At 59.1% G+C, this 22,444-nt stretch overlaps 1 protein-coding gene across 1 annotated transcript in view; it reads left to right on the top strand.

Moving 5' to 3' along the window:
* The first annotated feature begins 201 nt into the window (after window positions 1-201).
* Window positions 202-22,444, top strand: part of LOC111145205 (serine/threonine kinase 32C) — a 78,851-nt gene continuing 56,608 nt past the window's right edge. The window contains 2 exon segments of the mRNA XM_022499938.1: window positions 202-379; window positions 382-462. Coding sequence (XP_022355646.1) covers window positions 202-379; window positions 382-462 — 259 coding nt within the window.

The raw sequence follows: 22,444 nt of genomic DNA, 5'->3' as shown, positions 1-22,444 counted from the left end.
AGGCCCCGCCCGCGGTCCCGCCCCGGCCCCACCCCCGCGCGCGGGCAGTCGGCGGCACCGGCCCCGCAGCCAGGACGGGCCAGCGCCGAGGCCGGGGAGCACGGCGAGCGCTGCCAGCCGCTCCCGCTCCCGCTCCCGCTCCGCGCACGGCGGGCGGGCCATGTCCCCGGCTCCGGCCGCGGCGCACACCCAGGCCCGGCCATGAGGAGCGGCGCGGAGCGCAGGGGCAGCAGCGCGGCGGCGCCCCCCGGCTCGCCGCCCCCCAGCCGCGCGCGCCCCTCCGGACCCGACGCGACCCCGGCCCCGCCGCCGCCCGCCGCCGGCCAGCTCCGGGCCCGGGACGCGGCCGATGCCCGCGCGCAGCCGCGCCCCCTGTTCCCGTGAGCAAGTGGAAGAAGCGGATGGGCTCGTCCATGTCGGCGGCCGCGGCGCGGAGGCCGGTGTTTGACGACAAGGAGGACGGTGAGTGCGGCCGCAGGCGGGGGCCCCGGGCCGCTCCGGGGACAGCGCGGGGGCCCGCGGCGCTCTCGCAGGGGCGCCGCGGCCGCAGGATTTCCTCGCGTCCGGACGCCGCGACCCGCCGGGGTGGGGGTGGGGGGGGCGTCCTGGGGCGTCTCGGTTTCCGAGGAAACTCGCGGGCGGTGCGTGCGGTGCCCACGCGCGCCGGGGCTCCCGCCTGCGTCCTCCGTGTCCGGCGGCGGCGCAGCGTGCGGGAGCAGGCGGCCGCCCGCCCTGCGGGGTGAGGGTCCGTGGCCAGAGTGGTCCGGCCTTAGCTGCCCACCGCGGCCGCGGCCGCCTGCGTTCGTGCTCCTGTCGGGGCGCGCGCGGCCGGTCTGCTCTGCTCCGCGGCGTGCCCGCTTCTGAAGAGAGATGCGCGCCCACAGGTGGCCCGGCCCCCGCCCCCGCCCTGGGAGCTCTCGGTCTGCGGAACGGTGTGTCGTGTTCCCCGCAGGGGCTCAGATGTGCGGTGGAGATGGCTTTGCTTTTGTGCAGAGACCTGCCCTTTGGGAACTCCCTTTGAGAACTTCCTCTCGGGTCCTCCAGCAGGGAGAGCGCCTGACCCAGACCACCCACCCGCATCTCTGGAGTGGCCTGGAGGAGGCAGGCGCCTGCCGAAGACAGTGACGGGCCACCGTGGACGTGGCAACCACCGGCAGGGAGGGTCCGCCTCTGGGGCCCTGGCCCTGGCATATATTCACACGCAAACATACAGCTCTTTTCTACAGATGTCATGCAGATAATTTAAATGGTACAAGGATGACACATTTGATGTTTTTTTGACATTTTCTTAAAATAGTTGAAATATGCATTTTTCATCTGTAGGCAGTCTGCAAAGGTATGATGGGTCTTTTATAATTTTAGACCACAGCTCCACACAGGGGGCCAAGCTATTTATTCTGATGAATAATTTAAACCTGATAGGAAATCACAGTAGTCTGACTGCAGGCCAGTGGTGGTGAATGTGCAGGCCATGCCTGGGGGGTCATTGGTGCAATGGAGAGGCTGCCTTGGGCTGCCCAGGGGGTGCTGGGCTGCTCAGCCTGGCCACGGTCAGTAGGGAGGGGCATCTGCGACCCAGCACGTCAGTCCAGGGTGTCCCGGGTCTGCCTGTCATTGTGTTCTGAGCTCTGGGGAAGCAGAACTCAGTGCTGTGACTGTTTCCTATGTTATGCATTTTTGTTTGAACATAAATATTCCGAGTAAAGAAAGCCCAGGGTGCATTAAGAACTGATCGGAAAGCAGACTGATGTCTAGCTTCTCTGGCTGCGTGATGAGAAAATGTCTGAGAGACGCATCTGAGTTCAGCGCTTGCTGGCGTCGGCCAAGAGCTGGCCAGTCTTTCCGTGTCTTAGCCTTGTGCTCTCCAAGGCAGAGAACGTGGAGATAGAGAAATCGATGTCGCACGCGGCTGCCTTCAGCTTTTTAACGTGGGATTTTTCTATTTGCTCACGGTGTATTTATGGCTCAGATTTCAATGATGATTAAAAAGGCAAAAAGAGCACAGACTCTGTTGATACTGCTCACAATCTGATTTGGGAATTCTTCAGCACATCCCCCCACCCCTGTATGGACCTGGAGTAGGACGGCGGAGGCAGCAGCCGCTCCGAGCGTGGGGGAGTGGGGGCTGACTCTGGCTACAGGTGCTCACTCTCTGGCACACGTGACCATCAGTTACTCGCTCATCCCTTGGCACGGCGGCCACATCCCCAAATTGAACGCCCCGTTGGGACTCCTCCAGGCTTTGCGTGGTGAGATTGGGCTCAGCAGCCACGGGCGTTGTCGGTCTAGACGGTGCTTTGTCCCACGTGTGCGTGTCATGTCCGGGCGCTACGGCTCAAGCATCCCGGCACAGGCTTGTGGAGGGCCGTGGGTTTATTCAGAGGAAAAGAATGGGGTTTGGGGCAGAGGAAAGAGAGTCAGGGAGGCAGGCGGCGTTCCCTGAGCCCCAGCTCCTTTCCGGGCCCAGTGTGAAGAACCCCTCAGCCCCTCAGCCAGGGGTCGCGTTTCTCCTGCTACCGCCACTGTCATGCCGGCTTGAAGAGGCCACAGCGCGGCGCTGGCGCCGGCGCCGGAGAGGAGCGTTTACCGGGACTGCACAGTTGCTATGGTGACGGAAGACCTTCTGATGAATTTTTTTGGATTAAAACTCTCAATTAATATATCAAGTTCGGTATGCAGAGAAAGGGTAAAAGAAGGGCAGCTTCACAGAGCACCAGGTAAATCCCAGCTGAAAAGTGTGGTTGTGATGGACAAGTGTCCTTGTCCCTGTCAGTCCCGCAGGGTCTAGAGCCCGTGCTTGCTTGGCGGGGCCCGGGCGTGGTGCGGTCTCTGCATCTCTGTCTCACGCTGGAACCAGGGCACCTTTCCCTGCTCTCCCTGACGCCTCCTCCGCTGCCATCCCTCGCTGACTTCTGGGAGCTGTGGATCCGAGCCTGCCTGGGGACCTGCCCTGCCCTGGCGGCCCTGCCCTGGAGCCACACTCCTGTGTGAGCCCCTTCATGTCTCATGGTCTCAGCGTCCCGTGTGGCATGAGGCTGGGGCGCCCGCCCTTCTCCGCAGTCATGATCAGCACTCAAACCCAAGTGACGTTAGCTTCCTAGTTGGGGGGTGACTAATTACCGTGAGGTTTGCTCCCCGAGAAAGAACTGGGAATAAGGGAGCCCTTGAAGGCCATCATACACCGGGCCTGGGTCTGTTGGGTGGGTGGACAGCACGCCAGGGCGGGAGGCCACCAGATTCTCAAGTCACCTTTCTTAAAATGTAAAAATAAAGAAATGAATAAATCCTTTGTTTATTCCTAATTACAGAAGCATGAAGATGTATACATGTGCATGCTTTCCTGTTTTTCTTAAAATTGTCCTAAATAGGAGAGTCCAGACGCATAGGGTTAGCACTGAGACTCTGCAGTGAACGTATCAGTGAGCGTCGTCTGCGGCTTTGCTCTAGGAACGTTCTCACACTTCCAGCCATGGAGAAACACACTTTTTTCCTTTGATGCAGAAATGGATCGCGTTTCATACGTGGTTTGGTCGTAACCTGCTTTCTTACTTAGTGGGTGCTGCCAGCATCTGCTGGATCCGTAGCATGTGCTGGCTGGGTTCACACGAGAAGCCCTCGGACCCGGCTGGGAGCTCCACTCCATGGCGCCCCTAAAACTGTGGCTGCCTGGTCCCCGCCCCCCAGGAATTCCCGCTGGGGTTGGAGCTCTGCACCCGTATCTTGTCAGGCTGGTGGTTCTGACCAGTGGCCAGGGCTGAGTCCCTGCCCTTTAGCCTTCCTTGGTGTAGACGTGACGTTCTCTGCTTCCTTCCTTTCCTGCTGTGGGACCCTGGGGTGTTTCTACTTTCCTGAATATCACAAACAACCAAGCAATGAGCATCTCTGGGCGTTCAGGGTCCTGCAGGTATGGAAGACCTTACCGCCCCCGAGTTGTGTCCATGGGAGGCATCGTGACACAGCTGGCCCGCTGGCGTCCTTAGGAAACCGTCCGTCTGTGCGCCGGGGGCTGTCCTGGGCGTGCCTTCCGTGACGGCCCCCGAGGATGTGGCTGCTGCGTGCAGGGTACCCAGACCCAGGGGGACGTGGGGGGACTGGCAGCAGACAGGGAGGGGCCCAGGTGAGGGGCACGGAGGGCAGAGCGCAGAGTGGTGGGGACGCAGAGCCAGCCATCGCTCGTTCCGGGCATGTTCAGGCTTCCCTGAACCCCCACCAGCTCTGGCTGCTAGCGATATTTTAAATTTCTAATCGTCTGGAAGGTAAAAGGATTATACGGATACTTTGAGTTTCTCTGGCTACTGGTGGGACCTAGGGTCTCTTTGCTTCTCACGTCGGGCGTCTGTCTCTGTGGATTACTGGCGCCCACCCGAGCCCGTGCTTCCTGCGGGGACCGTGGTGCCCCGTGCCTTGGCCCTGTTCTGGGTCTACAAAGCCGTACCCCAGATGGCCCCTCCCCACCCCCGCGCACGTGTGCCGCCTGTCTTGCAGTGCTGCTAGGGTTTTGGGTACGGATGTATTTAATTTTCACGTGGTCAGATTCATCAATAGCTTCCTTTCTGGCAGTTTCCGGCCGTGGTGTCCTGTTACTACTGTGCCGTTGCCGGTTGACAAGCCTGGTGTGCCCCTCCTGCTGCTGCGGACGTGGAAGCTTCCCGCGCGTCTGGAATGCCTTCTGGCCCGGCGGCCGGGGGTCTTCTTGCCGGGGCCCCGCTTTCCGAGGTTGAGCACATTAGGCTGTTTCTGCGGTGGAATCCCTGGCTGCGCGTCGCTCGCTGGTTTTGTTGGACCGTGAGCAGGATCTCCTCGTGCACGGCACGGCACGGCACGCCGGCCAGAGCGGGGACGAAGGCGCGCACCTTCTTTCTGAAACTCGAGTCCAGGAAAGGCCGCCGTGTTGCGACCCTTGCTGGTTCCCCGGGGCTCGGTGTGCAGGGCGACGGGCGTTGGATGGGGGACCCCACACACCCTGGTGGTCCTCTGTGGACATGCTGGCTCTCGGTGTGAAGCTGCCGGGCAGGGCACGGCACCCTGTCTCTGGTTTGTCCACGAAACCACTGCACGTTCCGTGGTCTCCCTTCATTGCCAACGAGGACCTGGCACCTTTCCTCCGACCCCCCCCCTCCTGGGGCTGCGAGTGGGAGTGCAGCCAGCGCGTGTTGCTGAGGGCTGTGCAGACACTTGTCCCAGAGCTGGCCACCTGGAGGGAGCTCAGGCACGGTGGGTCCGGCCCCGGCCCCAGCCCCAGCACAAGGGCCTCCTGAGGGGCTGATGGGGACGGTCTGTCCTCCTGGGGGGCCCCAGCAGCCACTCAGGCCCTCCTGAGAACACGTCGGTTCTTATTTCAAGGGCCTGTGCTCAGTTCCCTGACCGTAGGAAGCTCAGTCCGGTTCGACGCTCACGCTCGTGAAAGACTGGACCTCCCGCCTGGTGTCGCTCCTCCTTCCTGTCCTGTCTGTCCTGCCCCCCTTAGAGCTACGTTCCACCATGTGTCTCTTCATGCCCGTCCAGCTGCAGTCCGCGTGTGACCACAGATAAACGTAAGGCTTTTGTGGCCGCTCTTGCTCCTGGCTGATGCGCCAAGCAATGGCTAGACCTTGCTGTCCTCAGCAGGCAAGTCTTCTCCATCCCGCTCCCCATCCATTAGGGGGGATCGATATGTCTTCCCCTGATGGCATCGCTGTGCCGAGCTCGTCTTGGGGTGTGCCCTCCCCCAAGTGGCGAGCTGGCCGGGTGCCCCGCAGGACATGCTGGGCTCCCTTCCCTTCCGCAGACACCGGCTGGATTCAAATGCTGAATGATTTTAACTACCAGAATTTGAGATGATTTGGGAGAAGCTGTAATTAATAAAATTATTGTTATTTTAAAAATCTGGGATGCCTGCTTCACTAAAAAATGTTCTGTCATTGACCTAAAATCTATTATTTTAAAAAACGAGGCAGCCGGCCGCTGTCGGTGTGGCCAAGGGCAGAGGGCCGCCGGGGCGCTCGCCCGGCTCGCCCCACTCAGCTGAGAGAAGGGCCGCCCCTCCTGGCCCCCGTTTCTCCCGAGGTGACACGGCGCCCACGGACGGCCCCTGGCGCGGCGGCTCAGGCGCAGGCTCGTGTCGCTCCTGTGAAAATCCTGGGGGTGTTATTTAGGCTCCAAAGCCAGGAGAGGGTGTGGGTAGGAGTCACTGTCGCCCCCCACTTATTAAAAATAGGAGCTGAGTGCACTCACTTTCTCACAGTGATCTAGAAAGTTCACTTCAGAAAGGTCTGCTTTCAGAATTCACATCATGACTCCTCAGGCTTCGTATGCACAAGGCGGAACTTGTGGCAAAAGCAAGAAATAGACGAGTTTGCCATTTCTTCCTGTCAGTGCAGCAGGCGCGGCACAGACGCTCGTGCCCGTCCCAGCGTGGGTTTCCTTTGTCCTTGCCGGTGACCTGTGCAGGCGAGGAGGGGTCTGCTGTGCTCTCGGGCTCCGCGTCCAGGCCCCTCGCCTCCCCTGGCACCTGGCTGGCCCATGTCCTTCCCTCCAGCTTCCTGCGGGGGGCTGGGCGGGCAGGGTCTCCGCACCCTTAGATTTTCCTGGTGATGAACCACCCTGAAACCTAGTGACACAGCAACCCCTGTTCTAGTCTCTCATGACAGGTGGGGGGTGTGGGGCGGGTCTCCCTGCTGCCCGTGACGCCTGCAGAGCCAGGACCCCGCGGCGGTGTCCTCGGTCCCCAACGTGGGTTCTCCCGGTGCCCCCTGGTCACGTCCCCGGGGCTCTCGTTCTCGCTGTCCGCTCTGTTGTCTCTTCCTGTTTTTGGTCACTTACGCCTCGCGGCTCCAGTCCTGTCCCTTCCGTCTCTGTGAGCCGTTAGGCCGGGAGGGGCTCCCCCGGTGCCTGTGGCTCAGGGTCCCCTCGCGGTCCCTGTGCGGCTGCACTGTCTACAGCTCGGGGGGGGGGGCTGCTCCCAGGCCAAGTCCCCACCACGGGGCTCTCCATGGAGCTGCTTGCGTGGCCTCACGCCGTGTTGGCCAGCCTCTCCACGAGACGGGAGACAGAGGGGGAAGCCCGGGTGCCTTCTCGGAACCAGACTCCGCGGTCCTGTGTGGTCACCCCACCCAGGCCGTGTGTCCCCAGCCAGCCACCGCGCCCAGCCCACACTCAAGGGGGTCAGGTTCCATCCTTCGAAGCGAATGTCAAAGACTGTGTGGGCATATTTTAAACCAGCAGCTGTCCTCCGTGGTCTTGGGGCTTCTCCATGTCCACTGGGCTCCTCAGTGGGGCAGTGGGACTTCCTCCCGCCACGCCAGGTGCGCTGAGGCCGAGGCACAGGAGAGGCGTGGATGGGCACCGTGTCATTTCCACCACACTCCGCGGGCTGCAGCGGGTCCCTGGCCCAGCTCAGGTTCAGGAGAGGGAACGCACAGCACCAAGACTCCGCCCCTGGGGGTGGCTGGCTGGGGCTGGCTGTCAGATGGAGTGGGACGGGGCAGGGGAGGGCAGGGCAGGGGAGATCCAGGATGAACTAGAAGCCCCTGGTACCTGGCCGGCCTCTCAGGGCATCAGGACCACTGCCTCATACCTGCCCTTGCACTGGTGTGTGAGTTTGCTCTAGGCCACATCGAACCTGGGGCCTCATGGGATGCCAGTGTGGCCAAGAGGAGGACCCAGCAGCACCTGGTGCAGTGGTCACTGTTTCTGAGTCCCTGAAAACCCTGGGACACACACAGCTGGGTTCAGGCCTCTGAGGGGCAACACAGGGGGCCCAAGAAGCCGGGAGGCTGTGAACCTCTGTCCCCACCTGGTTACGGACACTCTGCTGGTGAGTCACCAGCATCCTGACTTCCAAGACCCCTGTGCTGCCGGGGGCCCCACATGTGGCTGTCCTCGGCCATGTCTGTTTGTGTTGGCCCAATTCCTGTGTTTTCTTTTTCTTCAAGAATCAAGGTCATCTTGCGTTTCTGAAGTTGCATTTTAGCTTCTCAGGCAGAAAGGATGATTTGCAAAGTTAGCACATGACAGAGAGTGGGGTATAAGGACATGGGAAGGAAGGACATCACAAAGACAGGGAGCTCTGTCCACACATGTGACCCGCGTGCCGGCACTAAGGGGTCCTGTGGTGGTGTTTGGCAGCTGGAAAACCCAGGGCGGGCCTGCCCGTCCAGTAGGTGCTCGGGGCAGCAGGCAGGCGCTGGTACAGGGCGGGTGGGCTGCGGTAGGGAGGCTGGCTGTGGGGCTTACAGGGCAACTGTGGCTGAGAAGGGAGACTCCAGGCCTGCGGGGGTGGGGGCGTCTCTGTGGTTCTTTCCCAGGGCGTGTTGTCGAACTGGGAGTTGGACCATGGAGTCCCCAGTGATTTGGATCCTGTGCCCTTTACCCAGAGCCCACGACAATCAGAAGACCCCAAAGTAAGTGGCTGAAGCCCCCGGAAGTCGACGGTGCAGACGCCAAGGCAGGGGCCATGGGGACGGAGCCCGCAGGATGCACTCCGTGGTGGGGCCCCCCTCCCGGCCCACGTGGGCCCTCGTCGGCACTCCCAGCCTGCCACCCTGCTGACCCAGCTCCTTTCCAGGCCCACCTGTGCTTAGGGACTTAGGGAGGGCGCGACCAGCGATCCTGCCTCCCTGTGCTGACCGCGCGCCCTGGCCCCCGCGAGCTGAGTGCGTCCCCGTGGCCCCCGCGAGCTGAGCGCGACCGCGTGGCCCCCGCGAGCTGAGCGCGACCCCGTGGCCCCCGCGAGCTGAGCGCGACCCCGTGGCCCCCGCGAGCTGAGCGCGACCCCGTGGCCGCCAACCAGGCGGGGTGATTAACGGCCTCCCTGCCACCAGCAGACGTGTCCCGCTTCGGGTGATGAATTGCGCGCTGCTCCTCCAGCTGACGGCCACTGTTGCCAGGACGATCCTTTTTTTTCTTTTTTCTTTTTTCTTTTTTTTTTCTTTATAGCTTTTTATTATATAATGAAAAGTGACAAGAAAAAATAGGAGGAAATTCAGTGTCTTATGTAATCTCGGCACTGAGACCACAGCCCCGTGCGTCCATCCGCTGCCTCCCGGCCGCGCTCCCATACCCAGAGCATGTGCAGCTTTTTGAAAACTTTCTGCTTATGAACTTATTCTAGAATCTCGTAGGCCTAGAGCCAAGTCGGGAAGGCAGAGCAGCGAGTCCCAGTGCTGTTTCCGCGGAGTGCCCTGCGCCACTGTGGCGTGTCAGGCGGCCCCGCAGGCCGAGCCTGCGGGGACAGGTCCCATCCCAGCCGGGTCTCGCTGGGGGCGCAGACCTGCAGAGCAGGGCACGGGCGCACGTGTGCACGTCTGTCGGGGCATTTATTTCGAGGAGTCGGCTGCTCCCACAGCCAGGGAGGCGCACAGCCATCCGGTCGACGGTCCGCGGGCCTCGGGTCCAGCGAGGCGAGGGCAGCACTCTGTCGGCGGGCTGCGCGGAGCCATCCCCAAGGTGAGGCAGGAACGAAGGGAGAAGCCTCCGTCCTCCTCCGTTGGGGCCTCGGTGGACGGCCTGATGCCCACCCTCGCCGGGCTGGGGCTTTGCTTGACTGAATCTGCGGATGCCAGTGCTCACTTCACCGGGAAACACCGGGCGCACGCAGGATAGGGTGTGATCCAGGCGCCCGTGGCCAGTCAGGTTCACACAGAACTAATGGTCATGACTAAGTGAAGTTCACAGTTCATTCAGATTTCCAGTGGTTACTTACTATCCCTCTCCTGTGCCAGGCCCCACGGGACACCCCGTGGTCTCTCCTGACATTCCTTGGGCCACGACGGCGTCTCAGCCTGTCCCTGTTTTTGATGACCTTGACGGTTTTGAGGATGACCGGTCAGGTGCTTTGTAGGGTTTGTCTGTAGTTTTCCCGGTGGTTACGCCGGGGTCTCAGAAAAAGCATCTGGGGTCCTACCGCAGCAGGTCCGTCTGGTCCCTGCACGTGTTGACCTTGACCCCCCGGGCTGAGGCTGCTTTTCAGGAGTCTTCCCTGTCGGGGGTCTGTCCTGTCCCCTGCACGCTGACCTTTGGGAAGGACGTCACTGTGCACACCCACCACGGGTGGGTGTCACACTCCACTCCGTGACAGGAGGCCTCTATGTAAGTGATCTGGAATTCTGCGAAGATCTGTCTTCTCCCCACTCACATGCCACCACATTGCCCTTTGGGTCATAATCCAGTGTGGCTCTGTGCCTTTCTCCTCTCTTGTTCCAGCGTGGGCCCCCGGGAGCTCTTCAGTGGGCCCCCATCCTCAGCACACCCCCATGGCTGCAGCCTTCGGAGCGCTTCCTTCCTTCTAGCACAATAGGTAGGTCCCCGGCCCAGCCCTTTGCTCTCTGGGGAGCCCCGGTCCTTCTGTCAGGGAAGGATCTATTGGGATCCAGGGCCTGGGCTCCTGGGAAAGCACAGTCTGAGCTCCTCACGCACCTGTCGGCCCGTCACGAGCTATGTTCAGAGCGCACCACTCTGACGGCCACAGGCAGAGGGAGCATGAGTTCACACAACTGCTCTGGAAACTCCTCGCAGGCCCTGTGGGAGTCGCACACTCACATGTGCCCCACGGGAGAGAGAGGGCAGCCCTCACGTCCAGAGCCAGTGTGGACCCGCTGCCCCAACCCCCGCGGGTGCCCGCAGCCCCAGCCCAAACCTATGACCCGTTCTTTCAAGCACCGTCGTGCTGAGGTGCCCTGGGCCCCCAGCGGTACGAGAAACAGGGACCCCAGCCTGGTCAGCCTTAGACCATGTCCACCGTCTTTGACTGGGGGCAGCACTGAACCTACAACCCGGCATTGTATTCCTGGGAACAGACCCAGCAGAACGCGTGTGTCTCTGCCCTCCCCGCCCGGACGTCGGGAGGCTCTGGGATGGCAGGAGGAGCTGTGCATGGTGCGGGCGCTGACGGGAGGGTGTGGAGCCTGCAGGCCCGGCTCGGGGTGCCAGGGCTGAGCCCCAGTGCGTGTTGTGCTCAGTCCGTGCTTCATAGCTGTTGGCTGCTTGTGCCACAGGCTCTTGAGGTGGGCTGGGCTGAGCCCTGTGTCCTTGTGTCCCTGGTGGTCCCGTGGGGTCCCGCGTCCTGAGGGCTTTCCACATGTGTCTGTGGAGTGAACAAATGGCGTGCCGCGTTTCTCCCGTGCCAAGACTGCTCTGCTTGAGGCCGTGTCTCTGTTGCTCCCATTCCAGCAAGACTGCCCAGGACTGCTTTGTCCTTGCAGTGTCCAGCCCTCCTGCAAGCCTGCGGCCCCACACTCTGGGGAAGGTCCCCTCCATGTGGCTGAGCATAATATCCAGTCTTCAGCCTTCTTTGTCCCTGGCCCATGGCAGCCCCGGGCATGCTGGACCCCTCCTAGGTCCCCCTAAGACTCCTCCCTTCGTGTGGTTTCCCAGACACCATCCTCCAGGCTTCTTGCCGGCCCCTCGGCCGGTCCTTCTTTCTCGACTCCATCTTGCTACACTCACGCATTGGCCGCCTCAAATGTCGTCCATATGCCGACTCCCAAATTTATATCTCCAGCCGGACCTGCCTCCCACGTTCCAGACTTTTCCGTCCAGTCTCTGACTCGACACCACCACTTGTGCTTCTCATACTCTCACTTTCGGCCCCTCCAAACTCAAGCTCTGTTGCCCCAAGGGTTTGACCCCTCCTTGGGGCCACACATCCTCCCTGGGCTCCCCATGTTCCCAACCCACGAGTCTGACCACAGCCCCTGCTGCGCAGCACCCTGACCAGGCCCTCCATGCCCGCTGCCCCGCCCCTGCTCCCTGCGGCCACCAGCCCTTTGAACGGCATTTCTGTCTCTGGCTGGCATGCATCTGAGCGGCGTACGGCTCGTCTGTTGCCTCTGGAAAGCCTTCCTCCTTAGCTTTGTGTCCGATGAGAAGGTCCTGGCCCTGGGGGACCAGGCACAGGGCGACCCCAGTTCCCCAGCCGGCAGCAGGACCCTCGTGGCGGCCAGACCCTGGCTTCTGCTCTTGACCACTCTGTCCCATCTTCTCTGGCGGTGGCTTTCTGTTCTGGGCTGTCAGAGCCGCTAGGTCAAGTCGCCTGGTCCCTCAGAATGACAGGCCCAGGAAGCCGGGCTTTAGGATGCGTCCCAGCAGCGGCCGCGGTGGGCCGGGGGGGGGGGCAGCTGCCCTGGCTGCTGGAAGGAGACGTAGGGGACTGACCGCACTTGCCTTTGGGCCACGTGTGATGGATGAATTTCGGCAGAGGCAGGTGCAAGTGTCCCCAAAGCACTTTCCCTGAATTAGGCTGGAAGCACTGTGTGTGGGTGGGTTATGAAACGCCCATCTGACAGGAGCTGGGAACCCGGCTGAGGAGCAGGTGTGAGCCTTGTGTCCAGGCCCATGGCTGCCACCCTCCGTGGAGGGTCCTGGCACCTCCTAGGGCCGTCCATGGCACATAGAAGGCTTCAGGGCCTCGGCAGGGCGTGGTTCGGCCCACGGAGTCCCCTGGATGTCCTCAGGCTGAGCCGGGGGGCTGCCCTGCACTGGGTGGGGCAGGGGGCCTCTGCAGCGTGGACGTCAGGACCCGGACCGATCCGTGTGGTGGTTGTCCACAGGGCATTAGTGGCATCTGGGCCTCCACGCATGGGGGCCAGCAGCAGACCCCCATCCTCCTCTGTGGCTGTCAGTCAGGCATCCTGGAACTTCCGCCTGTGTCCCAGGGTAACACTGCCCCGAGCTGAGAACACTGCACTCACCGGTGGGTGCCCCGAGCCGTGATTTTTTGAGGCCACCGGCTGGGAAGTGTCATGGAGGCATGGCTGAGGGTCTGGTGTTCCTCCCAGAGCATCTCTAAGGGTCCCTAGCGCTGGGGCTGGCAGGACGTACTTCTGCATGTGTGAGCACCTGCGAGCCTGGCAAATCTGGAAGAGGCCTGCTTGCCCGCGAGGTTCCGGGCTGTGCCTGCCCCGGCCGTCCACTCCACGGGGACATCGCCTCCCTGTGGAGGTAGGAGGTGCCATGCCTGGTGTGCCAGACTTTGCCGTGGTGGCCTTCGGAGGCAGCTGTCCGGGATGTTCTTGCTCCTTATGTCTTTAAGAAGCCGCTGGAGTGGCTGAGGGCCTGGAGGAGTTTCGTCTCTGCAGGACCCCAAGGGCCCCCGCAGAGGGAGCCTTGGAAACGCCCAGTGCTGAAGAAGCTGGGACTCTGGGGAGGGTGAGACCTGCCTGTCTGCCGCGGCCGGCGTCTGTCTGAGGCGGGAGGTTAGGATAGGCTGTCTCGTGCACACAGGTGGATGTGGAGGCCGTGCCGACCACGTCCAGCAGCTCCACTGGCCTGGAGTCTCCGGGGCCGGGCCTGGGGGCTGTGCCAGGGGGCCGGGAGGCAAGGTTGGGTGGCACTTCATGGGACACAGGGCCCGCAGTCCTTGGGAAGCTGAGCCCCACCCTCTCGCGGTGACGACACGCGTCTACAGGCCCGCGTGTACAGTCTTAGAGTGAGAGCACTGCAGGCCTAGACAGCTGAGGGGACTCTGGAAACCCGGAGCTAGGCAGGGCCACCTGGCTTTGGACCTGCATGGGCGTGTCGAGTGGAATCCAAAAGACCTTTACAAAATGATCTCAAATTCCTTTTAATTAAAGAAATGCAGTACTCCGGAGAGCAAGAGTTGGCTCATCTCAGACTGAGTTAATTGAAAGGTCCCGAGAGGCTCCGTTAATTACACGATCTCGCAGTATCTTCGCTCCTGACGTGGTTGCCGCTGCTGTCACCTTAGTGAGCAGATAATGCCCTGCGGCAGGCAGAGCCGCCCTCTGTGAAGGAGAGGCGTGGGAGGAATGAGGTGGGAGCCCGTGGTCCAGCGCCTACAGACAGTGGTGCCCCTGTCCCTTGGCCCTGGGGGCGCCTGCCAGCAGCCCAGGCCTCCGACCCTTGGGGCACCGCACATGGGATATGGGCATGGCCATGGGTTCAGGACTTGAGGGGCTCTTGGTCTCCGGGGAGCTCATGGAAGCCAGCCTCCCAGATGGCAGCACCAGCAGCCTGGCCAAGGAGACTGGCTTTCTGTTTAGAGATGATGCCCTTGCACATGAGTGTGGGTCTGTGTGTGTGCACACGTGTGTGTCTGTGCATGTGCACGAGTGCACACACATGCCCCGTAGACAGAGACCATCATGGGAGTGTGCATCCTTCTCCAGCTCTCCGAATGCCACGAGGGCGCGGCCACGTTGTCTTCACCCTGGGCTCCCCAGGACCTCGCACATAGTAGGTGCTCAATAAAGGCTTGTTGCATTTAACTAAGCTGGGTGGAAAGAGGAAATGAGTTGACGTAGAATTAGACCAGCCCCAGCCAGGATCTTTCTGACCAGATGGGTGTCACTCATGCCAGGTCTCCTTTCAGGGAATGTTTTGAAATAGGCGGGGGCAGTCAGGGCCCAGACCCATTCTCTCTGGCTGGGCCCTGGAGTGCTCGTGAGGTCTGGGCTGAAGGTGTTTGCTGGCCTGCAGGGTGGCCAGCTGGTGTCTTAAAGGCCCTGCAGGAACTCTCCAGCAGGCACGGCCAGATCTAATTGTCACAGAGAAATGTACAATTATCAAGAAAATTTTGTTTCCTACAGTGGCAGATGACGGGTGTTGCGAAAGTGATGAACAAAGAGAGATTTTGGTGTGAGGAACATTTGCATCCCTCTGATGACTAATGATATGGATGACTTTTCATTTGCTGATTGGCCACTTGTGAGCTTAGTGTGCAAAGTGTCTGTTCGAGCCCTTGCCTTCTCCGGATCATGTGTGTGTGCATGTGTGTGCGGGTGTGCGCACTACTCACACGGAATTCTGCGTGAATGCCGAACTCCTTAGAAGGCATTTTGTAGACGTTCCGGGTTCCAGCCTTCTGATGGGCGCGTTGACGTACTTTCTCCCAGTCTGTGCTCGGCCTGTTCTTTCTCTCGGCGCTCTGTTTTGACGAGCATCCCCTTTCTTGATCAGTGATTTCTACGTCTGCTCTGAAATGTTTGTCTACCTTATAGTCAAGTGGAGGTCTAGAACCAATTCCACGTTCACTTTTGTGCAGAGCACGAGGTAGAATGTTTAATTTTCCCATGTGGATACCCAGTTATTCCAGTGCCATCCCTTGAAAGACTTCTTTTCCTCACTGGGTCACTTTGGTGCCTTTGTCAAAAGTCCGTTGATCTCCGGGTGTGAGTCTGTTTCTGGGGTCTCATTTTGTCTTTCCTTATACCAATGATACGCTGTCTTTATTATGATGATGTTACAATAAATCTTGAAAAGAGATAGTGTACATCTTCCAACTTTGTTCATTTCCCAAAATCATTTTGATGATTCTGTGTCCTTTGTATACCCATAAATTTTAAATCAGCTTGCCACTTGCTACAAAAAACATCTGCTGAGATTTTGTTGGGGCTATGTTAAATCCGTGTACCAATTATAGGGAAAATGGGCATCTTACCAATACCGTGTCCCCCGATCCATGAACATGGTATATCTGATCTTGTGTAGTTGCTCTCCGTGATGGGTCACAGTTCGCAGTACACACAGTACACAGTGTGCAGGTCTTGTATATCTTTCACTAATTTTATTTCCAAGCATTTTATGTTTATTTGATGTTATCATAAGTGGCATTATTTTTTATAGTTTTTAGGTTTTCTTTTTATTACTGGCACTTAGAAATACGGTTTATTTTTAAGTTTAGTTTTCTGAATTTACTTAAAGTAAAATTTATCTTTTTAAGGATGTTATTCAACGACTTTTGACAAATACATACAGTCACGTAACCACCACTCAGTCCAGTGGGGAATATTTCTGCCGTCCCAGAGTTCCTCATTCCTGCGGTTAATCCAGGTATGTGAGTGGCTGGTGTGTGGGAGCCAGGGCTGCGTGTCTGATTCCTTTCTAGTTCTTAGAGGACATTTTGGAAAATGAGTTTTTAATTTTGGTGAAGTCAAAATTTCTTCCTCTATAGTTTGCTCCTCTTTTTTTTTTTTAAATGTATTGTCTTGTACTTTCTTCCTTTCTTTCTTCTTTTTTTTTTCTTAGATTTTATCCATTTATTTTGACAGAGAGGGACTTAGTGAGAGAGGGAACACAAGGAGGGGGAATGGGAGACGTAGAAGCAGGCTCCTCGCTGAGCAGGGAGCCAGACGTGGGTCTCGATCCCAGGACCCTGGGAATATCACCTGAGCGAAGGCAGACGGTTAATGACTGAGCCACTCAGGTGCCCTGGTTTGCTCTTCTTTTGTCTTTTCTAGGAAATATCTGCCCAATTCCTGGTCACAAAGATTTTTCTCCTTTTTTTTTTCTAGGATTTGTATAGCTTTATCTGCTAATTTTCATTCATGTTCCATTTCATGTTGATTTTTGTATTGATAAGAAGTAAGGGTCGAGGTTCCCTCTACTCTCTTCCTTCCTTCCTTTCTCTCTCCCTTCTCTCTTCTCTTTCTTCCTCCTTCCCTCTCTCCACCCTTCCCCCTTTCCCTTCTTCCTCTTCCTCCTCCTCCCCTGCTCCTTCTGCAGTGGGCATGTCTCTCTGGTCTTCTCACCGATGCCAGCCGTACTGGCGACTGCGGCATCTGGGAAGCAGATGTCCTCCAGCTTTGCTCTTCTTTCTCAAAATTGTTTTGACTCTTCTGGATTCTTTGCCTTTCCACAAACACGTTAGAATCTGTTTGTCAGTTCCTAAAATACGCTGGCTGTGACACTGACTGGGATCGCACTGAGACCATCCATGGTTCGGAGAGAAAGGGCCTCTTAGAATTCTGAGTCTTCCAGACCGTGAACGCGGCAGCTCGCACTGCCCCTCCCGGTCCTGGCTCTCTGCTGGGTTTCGTACGTTCCGTGCAGAACCTCACACGTTGTGCTGAGTGTGTCCCTACACACTCACCATGTAAAACAATGAGGCGTTAGAGTCAGGCGCAGCACAGAGAGTCGGCACTGACCTGGGAGGGCAGCCGCTACCACTGTGAGCCCAAGTGGGAGGGGCCCCGAGGAGCCAGAGAGGCGGGAGGAGGGTGGGCGGGCACGGGTCCACTCTCTGTGCTCACACAGTCAAGTCAAGAACAACACCGTCGTGCTCATCCACCGCCGTGAGGGTGAGAAGCCTCCAGCTCGTGTGCAGGCCTCCGACAGCCCCCCGCAGCCTGGTGCTGGAGGATGAGGCCCTAGTCCCTGAGAGCAGCAAGCGCCGTCAGCAAGGACCGCCGCATCTCCACGGTGTTCTGTGCGGGGACTCAGCTGTCATGGTCCTGCAGAACTCGCTCACTGCTGAGTAGGACCCTCCTCCCCACCAGAACCCCCTCCCTCATCCTGCGAAGACCCACCTTTGTGATGGGAATGGAAAAGTCCTGTTTTTTTTCTAATAACAATAATAATAATGATGATAAACTTAAAAAATTGTTGCATATCGACTCTACCCTAAAACCTTGTCGACCTCACCATTCTGGTATTTCATCTGTGGATTTCCTCAGATTTTGCGCGTCAGGATCATGTCATCTGTGAACATCTCTTCTATTCCTCCCTTTCTAGAACTTTCTGCCTTAGCGCAGGCTCTGGGATCTCAGCGGAAGTGGGAGAGCAGATGCCCGGCTCCTGACCTTGGGGAGGGTGCTCTGTACCGTGCCGGCAAGGGCTTGTCTGCTGAGCTTTTGCAAAGATGCCCTTAACAGCCTGAGGAAGTCTCTCTTCCTCATGCGGTGGGATTTTTGTTTTAAATCATTAATGATGTTGAATTTTGGCAAGTGCTTTTCCTCTATCTGTGCGAGTGATCCCATGATTTTCCTCCTTTATTTGCCGCTGTGCTGACTTACGCTGTGTTTGAATAGAATCCCAGTCTCGGGTCACTAAGTTGGGCTTTAATTATTATCGAATTCAGTTTGCTAATATGTCTTCAATGATTCCTATGTCCATGTTGGTCCAGATTTTATTTTCCCGAGATGCCATTGTCTGGTTCTGGGATCGTGTTTACACAGGTTTCAGAAAACGGTTGGAGGGACTCCTTCCTCCTCTGTTTTCCAAGGGAGTTTGCGTGAGTTTCTCCAGTGTTTGCTCAAGTTCACCAGCGAGGCCGCGTGAGCCCAGCGCTTTCTTTGCGGGAAGATCTTAATGGCAAACTCAGTTTCTGTAATAGACGTGGGGTATGTGGATTTTCCGTTTCTTCCCATGTTAGGTTTGGTGACTTTTGTCTTTCAAGCACTGGCATTTGCCCACTTGGGCTGAGTTGTTGACTTTATTGGCATAAAGTTGTCATTTTCCTGCGAGCATCTGCAGTGACTCCTCCCTTCTGCTCCTGATGCTGGTGTTTTACGTTTTCTGTGTGACCAGGAGAGGAATGAGAAAACCTCCAGTCCTGTCCGTCAGTCTCTTCCTGTTGTTCTGTGGGTTTGGCCTCACAGTTTTTGCTCTGCTGCTGGGCACGTGTGCGTCTGTCTGCTCGACGGCTGGACCGTGGCCATTATGAAGCGTCTCTCTCTATCCCCGGTGATACTCCGTGGCCTAAAGTGTACTTTGATATTAGCTTTCTTTTGGTTACTATTTGCAGGAGACGTCCTTTTCTGCCTGTTTACTCTCACCTCATCTAGGAAGTAGCTCTGCTTTTTTTTTTTTTTTTAAGATTTTATTTATTTGGCACAGAGAAAGAGAGTGAGCACAAGCAGGGGGAGCAGCAGGCAGAGGGAGAGGGAGAAGCGGGCTCCCTGATGCGGGGCTGGATCCCAGGACCCCGGGATCACCCCTGAGCCCAAGGCAGAGGCTCAACCCACTGAGCCACCCAGGCGCCCCTAATGTCAGCTTTTCAACTGGACTGTTAATCCGTTTACTTTCATGTAAGTGTTGGTATGTTTGGGTTTAAGCCTACAGTTGCACTGTTTTTTCTGTTTTTCCTTTTCCCCCCATCTATTAGTTGTTTACGCTGTTTCTCAATTCCCACATGTCAGAGGTAAGGGCGCGGTCTTGTTCGCTGCACACCCCAGCACCTCGGGTCTGGGACTGTGCCCTGAAGGCATCGCTGGTCTCAGGGACGCAGGCCCTGGGCCGCAGCCCTCTAGGACTATTCATCTGGATGGCAAAAGCCCACGTGGTCAGTGTGGTGTCTGCCGGCCATGGCTCTGAGCCTGCCTCTTCCCGTGCTCTCCACCGTGAGCTGCCACCCCCTGCCCCCCCGGGCTTCCCCTGTAGCATGCAAACCCCACGTGCGGTCTGGGTGGTCTCCGGGCCTTGTTGGATCCTTGTCTCCTCCTGGAGGCTGCCTGCCTACGTCGGGGGGATGCCTCCCTTCAGCGGGCCTGCAGAGGCCTCAGCAGCACGTCCCAGGATGCGGAGAATCTGAGACCAGAGGGGCACGGTCTGCACCCAGCGGGCCCTGCCATGTGCCGTGCACACGTTCATCTGTCCCGGCCCGTTTCCTCTGGCGCTCGGGAGATGGCCGTGCCCCTCCTCTCCCTTGGGACCCCTGGCCTTTGGATGGGGTGGGGGCTGGGTAGAGCCTGCTAGGACAGCCTTGGAGTGTGTGGGGAGAAGTGGGAGCCATCTGGGCCTGTAGGGCGAAGAGGTGGGAGGTGACAGCTGGCGGTTTCCGTGCAGCCTACAGCCATCGTGGGCTTACCCTGCTCCTTGTGGTGCTGGGTCATCTCCATGGCAGCCTCTGTCTGCACCCCACACCCTGCTCCAGGGTCACTGGCTCTGCAGCAGACACTGGGGCCACGAAAGCCAGCCAGATGCTCCCAGCTCCTGCAGCTGCTGGGGAGACTGTCGTCCCCCAGATGCCACCCAGATCCGCTCAGGTAGCAAACTGCGCCCTCGCCCGCTCCCTCCGTATCAGGCCTCGGGCCTGGGCCCAGGACATGGGTATGTGGGCCTTGCGGCAAGGACAGGCCGCCGGTGCTGCAGGTTCACATGCGGGGTTGGAGTCTCACACCTCTGGGCCCCAGCAACACACTGATTTCCTGGGAACACGCCCACCAGAGTCTGCTCGGCTCCTGCCTCTCCACAGGGTCTGCCCCTCGGAGCCCCTGTTGCATTGGTTCCGGGAGCCACCACAGGCTGACAGCCACTCCGTGCTGAACACAGGGAGGGAAGGCCTTTCCGGGGCGGCCTCGGACAGTTTACAGAGACCGGCTCCAGCGGGAGGACAGGTGCAGCCCCTGGTCCCAGAGGCCTCAGCTGAGCCCGGGTCCTACCTGCCCTGAACCTGCCCCGTCGCCACCGTGCCTCCCTGTCCCCTGGGCACCTGTACCTGGGGGCTACACGGCGGGCTCTCTGTGTTGGTGGTGGACCTTTGCGGGGGAGCAGGGGACTCAGGGCAGGGCCTTCCCCTCAGCCCCTCCGGCCTCAGCCTCTGAGGGGCTGGGAACAGCCAGCCCTCCTCTCCTGGACCAGCTGAGTTGTCGCCTGACCAGTCCCGTGTGACCCCAGGCACCGTGCCCTCCCTTCCCTCGGCCGACAACAGGGTGCACAGAATCGCTTCTGCTGGCTCAGCTCTGTGGCGGGGTGGCAGCCGGTGGCCAAGACATTTAACTGATGGCCCCAGGCTCGGAAGCAGAGCTGAGAGATTAGCATGCTCTTTGCTGTGTCTTCCTAACTGTCGCTGATTTCTTTCCTTAAGTGGGGGCTTCCCTGATGAAGCCGAGGGCCGGCGTGGCCAGCCATGAAAGGAGCAGCGTGGGTTCACGGTCAGGGGGCACCCGGCACCAGAAGGAAACCACAGTGGCCACTGTAGGGAGGACGCAGTGCGGCAATGCATCGGGGTGACTATTGCTGGTGCTCCGGGAGCCTCCAGGAGACCTGGTGCTCTGGCTGGGCGGGGGATGCATGGCCTGGGAGTGGGCGGCATGAGGCTGCTGCTTTCTCGAGGACGGTGGCGAGTGGTTCTGCCAAGCCTGCGGGGTCCGAGGTCATCAGTGGCTCTCCAGCTCTGCACCATTTTCGATGCGGCCTGGGCTCTTTCCAGGCACAGTGTGGCTGGCCTGCGGCGCGGTTCAGGGCCCTAGCCTGTTCATGTGGGGTGGGCTGCGGGTGCCGGGGTGCAGAGCCCAGCGCCCCTTCTCGGTGCGACGCACAGACCTGCGGATGCAAGACTGTGCTCTTGCCGGCGGCTCCCGTCTCGGCACCGAGGGCCTGACCCGCCCGGCTGCTGACTCGCATGGGAGGAGCCCTGCCTAACACCGGCTTCCTGCCCTGGGTCTGCGGCCCCCGAGCCTCCTGCACCTGGTCTCGGTTCCGGCTGCCCCCGAGCTCGTCCCCCGACTTTAGCCCGACTCTGGGCCCGTTCAGCTGTGTTCTTCTACCCTGTGGGGAGGGCTGGCAGCAGAGTTGGGAATAGCTGTGCACTGCCTATTTTTATGTCACATTTAACAGGTTTGTTCGTTTTTCTTTTGTTGTTGTTCTTTTTTTTTTTTTTAATAAACAGAGAAGCATAGAGAAGAAAAGAAACCCATAATCTCACACCCAGATAATCCTTATTGGTGCAAAAACGGACTTGGTGAGCAGGGCATAGACGTGAAAGCCGTGCAGGGAAGTAGGAAGGGCGCAGCCTCCGTCGTGGGCTCCGCGTCTACACCCGCGTGCCTCTGAGGTGGGGTGGGGGGGCGCGTTCACACGGCAGGAGCCGCCAACGCAGGGCTCTCCCACCGTCATAGAAGGCGAGCACCGTCCTTCGAGGTAGCGCCGTTTTACACGGAAGTCAACCTGGTTTTTACGTCCATACGACTGTCCGCTCTGCGGCTTCGGTGCCTGGGCTGTCAGGACCATTGGGTATTGAACATCTCAGACCTCGATGGGACTCTGTGGGCTTCGCGGCTGCGGGAACTGACGGCAGTGGCGTCGTCGCCTGGAGGGGTGGGAGCACCCCGGGTCTGGGTCTGTGCTGACGGTCCCCGAAGGCCTGGGCCTCTCCCCCACTGCCGGGAGCATGAGGGACCCCAGCCCCGCTGCACCGTCTCCAGCCGGTGAGGGACCCAGACCCTCCCTTGGGCGAGTCACGCGCCATCCCCTTGTCTTGTTGACGGACACTCGTACCTGAGAACAGGTGGGCACAGCCTCAGTCTGAGCTGCCCGCCCGGCCTCCTCCTGGCCAGCTGGGTTTCTCACTAACCTGTAGAGGAAATTCTCACGGAACCGTAGAGGTGCCAACGTTGTGCTGCCGGAGATGCGCCCTGATGCGTCGCACTCCTTGCAAATGGCCTTTCCCAGCCTGCGGCTGGCTTACACAGTGCTCACGTGTCGCGCACTGAGCCTTTCACATTCTGCATGTGATTAAACCAACGGCAGAGCCTTTCCTGCGTGGTTTCCGGAGTCGGCTTCTCGTGCTGCGGAATTACAGACAAAGTCACTGTCACCGTCATGGAGTTCTCCGAGGTTCAGTGTGCGTGTGCGTGTGCGTGTGCGTGTGTGCATGCATGTGTGCGTGTGCGTCTGTGCATGCATGTGTGCGTGTGCGTGTGCGTGTGCGCATGCATGTGTGCGTGTGCGTGTGTGCATGCATGTGTGCGTGTGCGTGTGCGCATGCATGTGTGCGTGTGCGTGTGTG

This window comes from Enhydra lutris, unplaced genomic scaffold (genome assembly GCF_002288905.1).
Source record: "Enhydra lutris kenyoni isolate GAN:26980312 unplaced genomic scaffold, ASM228890v2 scaffoldscaffold12, whole genome shotgun sequence".
NCBI lineage: Eukaryota > Metazoa > Chordata > Mammalia > Carnivora > Mustelidae > Enhydra > Enhydra lutris.
The sequence above is the reverse complement of the archived record's forward strand: the minus strand, read 5'-3'. Positions and strand labels throughout refer to the sequence as shown.